The 12,277-nt window shown below is 41.9% G+C and overlaps 1 protein-coding gene across 5 annotated transcripts in view; it reads right to left on the minus strand.

Annotated features, from left to right (window-relative positions):
* The window catches only part of LOC117426176 (histone deacetylase 4-like), a 278,893-nt gene that overhangs the window by 69,264 nt on the left and 197,352 nt on the right, over window positions 1–12,277 (minus strand). For all 5 annotated transcript variants that reach the window (XM_059033464.1, XM_059033462.1, XM_034043543.3 and 2 more), the window contains one exon: window positions 7,638–7,759. In XM_059033464.1, coding sequence (XP_058889447.1) covers window positions 7,638–7,759 — 122 coding nt within the window. The remainder of the gene's footprint in view (window positions 1–7,637; window positions 7,760–12,277) is intronic.

The following is a 12,277-nucleotide window of genomic DNA, read 5'->3' on the forward strand; positions in this document are numbered from 1 at the left end:
TTACACTGTTGCCTATGTTCCCACTAAAAATGTTTGAGATAACACCTTCCATTTGGTACACTGCATTTGTTGAGGATAGTCAGGTTTACTTAAACACAAAAGGCTAGGCTTCCACAGAAATATATGGAGACATTAAACAATGCATTTTAATCATGGAAAGTAAACCACAATTAAATGCTTTGTTTAGAATTCTTTCACATTAGATATTCTTTTGATGTAATATTAAACATATTAAAAGATAATTATAAAATAATGAGGCAGCTAACGGTTAACCTGGAATAAAGGATCAAACTGTACTTCTTCTAATATTTGAAGGTAACATTCATTTATTTATTTTTTTAATTTGGAATCGGCAATTGTATTTTACCCCATTTTCTCCCCAATTCGTAAGCCTGGCTCACCGCTGCAACCGCCGCGCTGACTCAGGAGAGATGAAGACAAACACACGCGTCCTCCGAAACGTGTGTCGTCAGCCGACCACATCTTTTCACTCTGCAGCCCCGCCATGCAGCGACCTCAGAGCTACAGCATTGGAGGACCACACAACTCTGGGCCGCTTGCAGGCAGGCCCACAGGCACCCGGACAGTCTACAGGAGTCACTGGTGTGCGTTGAGCCGAGGACATCCTGGACGACTGTGGCAATGCGCCCCGCCCCTGTGTGCATTTGTGTGTTTTGTGTATGTATGTTGCGTGCGTGTGTTAATGTTGGTGTATAGTCATTGGTACACGGGATATAAACGGGTCTGTGTTTCACGTATATTTAAAAAGTGTAGATTTGTATTTAGGCACGAGGAGAGCACAAATCACTTCACGTGCTGGTTAAATGTAAAATGTGAGCACGGGGTTGCACAGAATTAATTCACGTGCTGGGATTCAAGTGAATAATTAATTAGTAATTGAATCCCAGCACAACAGTATATATAGATGCACGTTTCTTTCACTCAGGGTTAGGTGTTCGGTGAGTGGAGAACGGGATTGGAGACGGAGGTAAAGATAATAATAATAATAATAATAGTAATAGTAATAGTTAAATCTGCTCACCGTGTTTTGTCTGTCTAGTCCGTTTTTGTTTGTCCTTTTATTTTGGCTACAAGTGCCGTGTCCTGTGTTTTTGTTGTTTCAAACCTTTTATTTTCTGTTTGTTTATTAAATGCTGAACGCGATCACGCGTTCAGCCTCACCAAAACCCCATCTCTCTGTCGTTTGTGTTCCTGTTTCTGGTCTGACGCCACCCACTCCGGCCGTCTTTGTGACACGTGGTGTCCTGCGTGGGATCGACAGCGCCTCCAGGACTCAGGCCAGAGCAGGAACCGCAGTTTGGATTTAAAAAAAAGAAAAAAATAAATAAAAAAAATGGCAGAAGACGCCATCAAAGTGCGGGACTGGATGCTGGAGAATGCTGGGCTGGAGGCCCAGTCTCTGCCCATAGTCGTCCAGGCCCTGTGGATGATGGACAGTGAGAGATGGGAGGCCTATCAGGAGGAACACACCCCAAACACCTTGGAGGAAGGTGTGGAGTTTGTCCTCAGCTACCTGGAGGCAATTATAAGTGGAACAGCAGCCCAGGTAGCAGTCCCACCAGCAGAGGAAGAATGCCTGCTGTCCCCGTCTCCACCAGCAGAGGAAGAATTCCTGCTGGTTTTGCCTCCACAGCCCAAGTGGGAGGAGCCTGAGCGTCCACAGCCTAAGTGGGAGGAGCCTGAACGTCCTACGCCTGAGTGGGAGGAGCCCGAACGTCCTACGCCTGAGTGGGAGGAGCCCGAGCGTCCTACGCCTGAGTGGGAGGAGCCCGAACGTCCTACGCCTGAGTGGGAGGAGCCCGAACGTCCTACGCCTGAGTGGGGGGAGCCCGAACGTCCACAGCCCAAAAGGGAGGAGTCGGTGCGTCCACAGCCCAACAGGGAGGAGTCGGTGCGTCCACAGCCCAACAGGGAGGAGTCGGTGCGTCCACAGCCCAACAGGGAGGAGTCGGGGCGTCCACAGCCCAAAAGGGAGGAGTCGGTGCGTCCACAGCCCGAAGAGAGGGAAGTCGGGGCTTCCACAGCCCTAGGACCCAAGCTGCCAGCAGAGGGTGAATACCTGCTGGTCCCACCTCCACCAGCAGAGGGTGAATGCCTGCTGGTTCCACCTCCACCGCAGTGGGAGGACTGCTTGCCCCTCCCACCTCCACCAGCAGAGGGTGAATACCTGCTGGTTCCACCTCCACCGCAGTGGGAGGACTGCTGGCCCCTCCCACCTCCACCAGCAGAGGGTGAATACCTGCTGGTTCCACCACCGCCAGGAGCAGAGGAGCTGGAGCTGCCTCTGCCTCCACCACCGCCAGGAGCAGAGGAGCTGGAGCTGCCTCTGCCTCCACCACCGCCAGGAGCAGAGGAGCTGGAGCTGCCTCTGCCTCCGCCACCGCCCGGAGCAGAGGAGCAGGAGCTGCCTCTGCTGCCCGTACCTCCGCAGGGAGTACGGTGGCCGGAGCCCCAGAAAGGGGAGCTGCCGGCCACGAAGGGGGAGGAGGTCTGGAGACCACCAACCCCAGCAGCAGTTTCGCTGCCGGAGATCGTGGGGGAGGTCCGGAGACCTGCTCCCACTGCAGCTTCTTCGCTGCCGGCAGTACTGTGGTCGGAGCCCCACCAAAGGGAGCTACCGGCTACAAAGAAGGGGGACGAGGTCTGGAGACCACTTTCCCCAGCAGCAGTTTCGCTGCAGGAGTTCTTGTGGCCGGAGCCCCACAGGAGGGAGCTGCCGGCTACAAAGAAGGGGGAGGTCGGGGGACCACCTGCCCCCGCAGCTTTTTCGCTGCAGGACGGGACCAACAGGCTGTCAGCCGTGCCACTACCGGCAGGGGTGCTGACAGCATGGCCAGCCATGGGCCCACTGGAGCCTCCCTTCCCAGCCCGAGACTTTGTCCTGGACTGCTGGGTTTTTAAGGGGGGAGGTGGCCGTTGAGGCCATGTGTGCTGCGCACAAGGGGGGGTATATGTGGCAATGCGCCCCGCCCCTGTGTGCATTTGTGTGTTTTGTGTATGTATGTTGCGTGCGTGTGTTAATGTTGGTGTATAGTCATTGGTACACGGGATATAAACGGGTCTGTGTTTCACGTATATTTAAAAAGTGTAGATTTGTATTTAGGCACGAGGAGAGCACAAATCACTTCACGTGCTGGTTAAATGTAAAATGTGAGCACGGGGTTGCACAGAATTAATTCACGTGCTGGGATTCAAGTGAATAATTAATTAGTAATTGAATCCCAGCACAACAGTATATATAGATGCACGTTTCTTTCACTCAGGGTTAGGTGTTCGGTGAGTGGAGAACGGGATTGGAGACGGAGGTAAAGATAATAATAATAATAATAATAGTAATAGTAATAGTTAAATCTGCTCACCGTGTTTTGTCTGTCTAGTCCGTTTTTGTTTGTCCTTTTATTTTGGCTACAAGTGCCGTGTCCTGTGTTTTTGTTGTTTCAAACCTTTTATTTTCTGTCTGTTTATTAAATGCTGAACGCGATCACGCGTTCAGCCTCACCAAAACCCCATCTCTCTGTCGTTTGTGTTCCTGTTTCTGGTCTGACGCCACCCACTCCGGCCGTCTTTGTGACAACGACCTAATCCCTCCCCACTCTGGGGCAGCACTCGGCCAACTGTGTGCCGCCCCCTGGGAACTCCCATCCATGGCCGTCAGTGGAATAACCTGGACTCAAACCGCCGACTTCCAGGCTATAGGGCGCATCCTTCACTCCACGTGGTGCCTTAACCGGATGCGCCACTCAGGAGCCCCTTGAAGGTAACATAGGCCCTCCATCAAGGCTTAGAAAACTGTCATAATAATGTAAGATGACAAGACTCATAACGTACAGACATGACTGCATTTAACATATAACCAAATGCATGTCACGCCCATTTGAAGTAATTATGAAGGTTCCGATTTCAAATAAACCGTCCTTGCAAAATTATATATTCTTTATAACCTTCCTTAAGCCCACTGTATCATCTCAATGCCTAAAGTACTGACTCTTTTCTGCAGCTCTCAAAGCTCTTGCTCTTAATTTTGATTGCTAATTTACACTGCAACAACAAAACAAACACAGATTCGCAATTATAACTAATTGACTATTTAGATAAGCAATGTTCTGTGTGTTTGTGGCTCAGGAATAAATACCGGTAATAGCACTTAAGGCTAAATATACTGGCGTAAAAAAAACAATGAGGCACACTCAGTGTTTCATTAGGTCTCTTAGACAACGTTTAATGCAATCCTATAGAATGCAAGAGACCAGTTGTTTGCATTTTTAACACAACTGTTGTAATTCAAAATGTACGATTAGTGAGCAAGACACCATATCATAGACTAGGACACAGGACCTTGTAAGAGCCAGGACAGAAAGTTTATAAAGCTGTTTAGATGAAATATCTGTAGCACAAACGTTTGTGTAAATGGGCTGTCCTCCACACAATACAAATGACATTCCTGATATTCTTCCAGGAAGGTATAAGTTGCCTGTGTTGCACGTCAGTTTTAGTCATGATGGGTGAGACAGATAATCTAAAATAGAGAGTTAGAGATAATAGAGAGTTAAAAAGAGGAGCCCAGTTTCCAGGAACTGCCATATTAAAAGTGAGGACACTATGGGCCATTCTGGAGAGCAGACTTGGCTGCAGATTCACTCCCACTCCACTTCCAACTTCCTTGGAATGTTCAGGTATCGCTACCCATGCTGGCCCTATACCCTATTGATATTGTAAGGTCCAACTGTTACATACAGTAACAGCTGTTTTATTAACCCTGACCCCAACCTTAATCTGAAATAATGGATGTTGCTGAGCTACTGAACCCTTGAGGCAAGCCCAGCCTGACTACTCTTTCGATGGTCACACAGAGTTGAGGTGAACTATCCCCAACCCCATATTCCTCCCAAACCTGCACCCTGGTCTAGTTGCACAACTACTGCCAAGTCAGGACAACTCAGAAGTGCAGAACTTGTTTAATTGCGTTTCCTTGGCCCCTTTATTGTTTTATTGAAAGACTTTAAACAGCTGCACTGAAAGAGACTTGTGACTACAATACTCTTATCAATACTGTCAGCTGTGAAAATCAGACTGCAATGTAATTGTTCCAAGCTTTGGACAAGCTCCACTGCACAGCTTACTGCTGAGGGGTGGAAAGCTGCACACTCCGACAACCCAATTCTGAAATGATTTATTACAAACTCTCCTTATCCTTACCAAATGAGTCGAAGGTGAATCTGAATGTAAATGCTGACCTTCAGTAGAGCCCAGCTTTAAATACACTTGTACTTGCTAACATGCCATTTGAATTCCCATGATTTGGAAACAGGGCAATTAAAGGAGCGGCACAGTTCTCTTTTTCTTTTTAGGACACAGCTTCGGCTCCAGATGTCACCTTTTCCTAGCCTGGCTGCAAATGGGTACATGATGTACAGCAGTCGATATATTATCTCGTACCAAGGTCAAAGAAGAAATCAACTCACTGTACCTAGAACATCCAAAAAGGGTTTCCATTCCATGTTACCCTTCGAAAAGTTTATGATAGCAAAAGCATAGCAAAGTGCAATGAAGCACAGGTAAGCATTGTGAGATATAGTAAAGCCTACTGATAAATAGGAAAAGCATGATAAAATTGCAAACATACCAGTAAACTTTTATAAAATAAAATTACAAGACAACAGACGTTCACTGTTAAAATATCTTGTCTTTAACCCAGGATTTGCATATCACAAGACAGTAGAAATTAGTAAAATCTATATACCATATATAGAAGTGGGTAAACGCTATATTACCCAAATTCAAATTGGGTAAACGCCGTTTACCTCCGTATACCCTCCACTACACCACTGATCATACGCACTTTTTTTTATGTCAAAGTGAGATTATACTTGAGTTTGTCACATAGATTTTGTCATGTTAGAATATTTGTCAAACATGAACTAAATGCATAAAACAAACATTAGATAAGTAATACCATTTAATTGGCTTTTTTTTATTTTTATAAACCAATTTTAGCCTCTTTTTTCAATTCCCTGTTGAAAATGCCCTTACCGCAACCTCCTGATTCTGGATTAACATTATTTCATGAATTAATTATAAAAGAATAATTACCTCCAAATTTACAATTTTAAAGTAATTTATACAGATGGATTCACAGAAATGCAAGCTTCTCCTTTTTTAAAAGTTTACCACAGTAAATTTGACCAGTAATTTTGCAGTTTTCCCACATATGAATTTACCATAGTTTACCATGGTTATCATGTTTTGTTTTTTTTTTTTATAATGTATGCTTTACCATACCTCTCTTGGATTTACAATGCTTAGCTATGCCTTACCATGCTTTTTTACACTTTTACAAGCTTTCACTACTGTAAACTTTTATAAGGGTCCTCAGGATAAAGACAGATGTGTTAGCATATGTCCTAATAAGGCACCAGGCCATCAGAAGAACACTCGCCATCATTTTAGAGGTGAAGTTCAGCCCAGTAAGGTAACGTTATTGGCTAACCAATCCTATATAGACCAAACCCATCTTTCACTAAATGTCCTCCTCCGCTTCCTCCTCACCATCTCTATTGCAACTGTATCTCCCTTCTAGGGGTCAATGGTCCTCCATCATCCCAGCCTCGGATGACTTCTGACTTGTTTGTGGTCGCACCTCAATTGCTGGTCCAGAAGTACTACATCTATCAATGCTTTGCCTCAATCTTTGAAATGTGGATTAAGAACTATGCCAAGGCAACAGCAACAAATGATTGGGAAGGTGCTTAGGATTTTGCATGACAGGCTGTGGAAATGTGATAAAAGGTAAGGCCTCAGTCCATCTTTTTGATGTGTAGCTTAGCAGTTGTGAGAACATTTTAAAAATCTAGCTTTTGAGTGCTTTATGATATTTCCTAATCCAAAAACTTTAAAGCACTCAAGGTTTCATGTTCTGAAAGCCTGGCTTTAACCTGACAAAATGACAGCAAGAAATGTAAACTTAAAAGTTACTGTAGACTTAGGACAAAAAATTCCAATCCAAACTTAAACAGGGGTTGTGCTAAACGGTTTAGTCAATACCATACCTTTCAGCTGCTTGAAATGTGTGTAAATTCTTGAACTTGAAAATTAGATAACACTTAGCAGTCCTTCATACGTAAACAAACTGTAAAACAAAACAAACTGGGGGCTATAATCCCCTTGAAGTGTTTATAAAACAAAAAGATGCAATAAAATGAAAATAACCCCTCAATCTCTTGCCACAGAGTGACTGAAGAAGGATTTCCAGTCTAGTGGTCTCTTATCATGTTTGGTCCTTTGTTTGTTTTTAATAAACTAAGCACTTGCTCCCATGCTGACGCTGCACCCCAAGCGGACTCTTTTTTCTTAAAAGAAATTCAGTAAGCCTAGAAGATTCAAATGTTTCTGTGCAAAGCTTCTCTTTACAGTGCAATTAAGAAGTACACTATGAAGAAAATGTCTGAAAGGAAGGGGGGCAGTTGTACCTATGAAATATTTGTATCAGACTTTTCACCCTGGTAAAATAAGTAATAATAGAATAAACAACTAAAATCACTCTGTTCTTGGTACGTGTAGCATGCATGCAAACAGCACACAGATTAAAGTAAGGCAGGAAGTGGGTGGGTTGGGGGTACCTGTTTTTCGGAGAGGGAAGTCATCTTTGGGATCGTACATCCCCAAAAGCGGCTGATTGAAAGTGGCAGACATCCCAGTCTGGGGTGGGGAGCTCTGATCCAAAGAACTGTGCTGGGTTTTCCTGAAAGGAAAGCCAAGCCAGAGAAACACATTAGGGTAACAATCAATATACAACATGCAAACCATGTGGTGAAGGCTTGTAACATTCAAAACAGTACGCTATAAAATAACTAGATAATTATAACAAGGCAAATGAACCTTGGTTAACTTCAGTGCACCTGTTTTATTTCTTTTGAGGTTCTGAAGGGAAAACAGAAAGCAAAACAAGGTACCCATGAATACCCACACTATCTGCCTGCAGTTAAAACAGAGAAGGTCTCATTGTCCTGCCCAGGTTTTATAATTCTGGGTGTGTAAAACCAATCTTCCATTAGGTTGTTGTTATAATCCCTAAACCAGACAAGCCAAGGTTTTGGAATATAATTCATTTTTACTTGTTTTAAACGTGTTTAATAATAAGGAAAACATGCACAAAAAAAGGAAACCATGCATTACGTTGGTGTGGTTTTGCAGTCTTTGTAATTTTAACTGGTGCAAACTAATGGTTTAAAGTCCAGTTTTACCCCCTGTAACATTATCAATGCCATTATATCATGATAAAAAAACCTATTGGTTCTTCACTAGTTTTTTTCACATTTCATTCATGATTTTTTTTAATAAAACACAATAAGTTGCTGCATCCTGATACCCGGGTGGTAGGTCACATGATGTAATTGCAGCTAGGCTATTAGAAGTAGTTTAACCTACAGCAAAGGAAGTGATCAGGAAAGTGGATAGACTGAATTCAAGTAGAAAATAAAAACAAACAAACAAAAAAAGAATATTCAAGCCAAAAAAGGAAGGGGACAGTGATATATGGCTTCTACTAATTAGAGGTAAGAAAGGTGATTTTAAAGCATTGGTTAGTCTTGAAACGCCTTGCATGGCATGGAGACCCATCCACATAGTCTACTGCAACACCTGAAGACTTTCGTGTTTTTAGTTATAAGATAGTGACATCTGATAGGAACAAGACATCACTTTTAGTGTCCTATTAATTTACAGCAAAGTTTGAAAAAAAAAAAAAATGAACCTAACTGTGGGCCTTTAAGGCGGAACTTGGCTGGTCTCCCCACATACAGTAGGATTTAAAACCTGACAGACATGTTTGCAGGTACAGTGCTGAGCGCTCCAAGATAAACCACAGCACTTCCAAGCCATTAAACATCTAGGCCCAGATCAAGTTTAATAAAATGTAAAACCAGATATCCAATTCCCAACAGCTGGTTACTATCTCGCTTAGTGCCAGACCAAAGTTGCTAAATTGGCTGTTAAGTGTGGTTAATACTGATTTAATAAATGTACTGAAGGCATGCTATTTTCAAGGACAGTATAAACACAGGACTGCATAATCGTATATTCAAATAATAAGGTTTGTAAGGGCTTATAGGGTGTATTTCATTTATATACTTTTAGTTTTCTCTGTAACAAAAAACCTTCCGACACACTTAAATGCCAGTCAGTCACAAAAAGTGCTTATAAAGTGTTCAGCTATAGCAAACGACTGTAATGAAATGGCTTTTTGCCAGATAAATATAATCACTTGATGCAACAGCCCCCACCAACTTTGTTATTGTTTTCTCTTTTCTCCATTACCTGAAAGAGTTCCAAGTTTAAAGTGGACTCTTCATATAGGATATACGTTTTTTAAAAGCTACTTTATAAAACAGAAATACAATTTTGACCCAGAACTTGAGGTAGGGGTTCAGAATTCGGTCTAATCTTGCATGTCTCCATTTATGTCAATCTATTAATAGGAGTGTTAAGATGTTTAATTTATATTACTGCTGGGTGTAAACCATGCACTTCATTATCACCACTTAAGCACTGGCTCTAGTGATTAGTCGTAATTACCTTCCCTCAGCTACTGTTTTAAAGCTGTTTCAATCTCTGGGACTAGTTCATGAAAGTAGTTTTGTACATTCAATTTGAATAACACTGTATTTACAACATTTTTATCTGCTTACTATCCTGTTTATGCCACCCTCTGGCTACTATCATTACATGGAAATGTCCCGGCAAGAATATCACTTTTGTTATACTGTGTTAGTAAAATGTATCAACTGATTTCCACCCCACTTAAAGTATTTGGAGCAAACAACATCATTCCATAAACACTACCCAATTTGTACTTCCATTAGCTACATAAGTCTCAAATGCAAACGTGTATTTTAGTTTTAAAACAGATATCTGGTACTACACTAAGTTAAATACAATTCTCAGTTTGCTTGTCTTGCCTTACAGGAAGTCTAAAATTGCTTTACTTCATTTGTCATTTCACTTCAGCAGTGTCTTGTGAGTGGCTGAAAACATGTCAGTCAATAGAGTAGCTGAATGGTTATTGACAGGAAATAAGCAGATGAAGGGGTGGGGACAAAGTCACCACCATGTAGGTGAAATGACAACAAACAACCTCTTCAACCTGACATGTTAATTATGCACACTGGTGCAATCAATTGAATACCTAGTTCAATATTTCAATTCCCACAGCTAAACAGACATGTCAGCTGTATCAGCATTTCCTCTGTGTTTCAATGTTTATTTTGCCAGGTTATTGGTAGACTCCTGATAAAGTAAACCCAGCTTGTTGACACCATGTATGCATTTGAAGTGATATTAGAAGGGTTGGACTGTATTAAGTCTTTGTAATATAAATGTTTGTTTCTTTTGAAACTTGAAACATGAAACATGTGTGTGTAAAGATTCCGACAGGCTGCAACAGTATATTGAAAAATACTTCTAGTCAAAACATGTGTCTTTGAATTTATAAGGACTTGACATGCACCGGCAGTACAGATTTTAAACAGATATTTCATTCTGTAATGTCTGTGCTGCAATAGCCTAGCACTAAGGCAATAACACACCACTACCAAATACAATTTTCCAGGTAAACTCCACCCTTTACGAAGCCAGAGCTGGATATTTGCCAGAAATCCATTTATGCTTTCGGCAGCAATCAGCTTCTGAGATCCAATTGCTGTTTTTACAGTGCTGCACTTTGCATATTGTATTGAATTACTCGTAATGCATGTGACTGCTGCCTTCTCAGGTTAACCAACCTGTGCTTTGTTTACACACAAAAACACTGCAAAAAAGACACTGAAGGCATAAAGACACAAATCAAATGTAAAATGAGTGCTGTGGCTAAACTGCCAGTACCCAACACCCTGTTTATTAAAAAAGAGGTTCTAGAATGACATGGTTAAACGACCACTTGCATGTTTTGTTGCCTTTCTCCTTTGGAACAACAGAATTGGAAACATCTGCAAATGACTCATAAATGACTAATACATTGGGTAGACAGATGGCATCCCTGACGTGAAATATATAAAATCTGCATCTCCCTGTTGCAGGTCAGTTTTAGTGACAATGGGAAAGGCAGCAGAAGAGTGCATCCAAGATAGAGATAATAATTTAGAGTTAAATTAGTATCAGCTGGTTTGACAGACTCAGATTATCACTAGTCATGGACTTCCTAACATAAATGAATATTGGGTACTCCAAGATTAGTGCTGATCTGGCCCTGTGAAACCAGCCACTCAATGTTTTCTAAGTGTTAAAGGTTTAACCATTGACACTATGGCAGAGGTCAGAGGTACAGTTTTTACAGTAGGATGACTGCAGTGTAAGCTTATTTAGTCAGTATTTATGCCAAGTATTTTCTATATGCGCCTTGCTTTGACCTAGAATGTTTTATACTCCTTGCAGTTATAATTATCTGAGAGTTAGCAACAGAAACTGAGAACTTTTTTTCATCTCTGGTGTATTCCAGATGTTTCAAAATGTAACATTTTAAAATGTGTTTCTTTCACACCTGCACAATTGAGACATATGTAGCTAGAAGTGCAAAGCAGCAGATTAATAAAACTATTTTGTCAGATACAGTTTTACATTTCTCCGATTTCTCAGTAAAGAGATTTAAAAAAGCAAATTCTTAATGTTAAAATCTTGTATGACTGGCACCACTGAAAGACGTATAGTACGTATAATGTATAGTGAAGTTTACAGGTTGTTCAAACACACAGCTGATGAGACACTGAGCATTACACTTTACCCCCGCCATTCATTCACCTGAAGTGCCACTTATTATGAAGGGTCGTCCACATTTTATTGGAAAAGGATGGGATGAATGAAGCTTTACTCATTAAAAACCTCTTCAGAAACCACACTGTGTTTCTGCCATTTATCATTAGACGAGCAGAACAATAAAAAGAGATTAACACATGCAATCTGAATTATTTTCTGTCCCATCATTTGGTTCTTATTGCAATTGCAATTTACTTTTTGATATTTTATGTGCTGGCTTGCTTTGAGGTGTTCTTTTGTTCTAGTTGTTTGCCATAGTTTATGTAACCCAGGCGACCAGCCAAAGTGTCTTTATAGATGTAGGAGCTAGCAGCATCTAGTAAAGAGGCACTGCAGTAAGAGTTTACTGGTAATACACAGCTGTGCATAAGACGGCTCTTACTTCTTTAAAGATCTGGCCTAGATCCATGGCAGGCAACTAGAACAGAAGAGCAGCTCCTGAATTAAGGTCAAT

This window comes from Acipenser ruthenus, chromosome 11 (genome assembly GCF_902713425.1).
Source record: "Acipenser ruthenus chromosome 11, fAciRut3.2 maternal haplotype, whole genome shotgun sequence".
NCBI classification, from domain to species: domain Eukaryota; kingdom Metazoa; phylum Chordata; class Actinopteri; order Acipenseriformes; family Acipenseridae; genus Acipenser; species Acipenser ruthenus.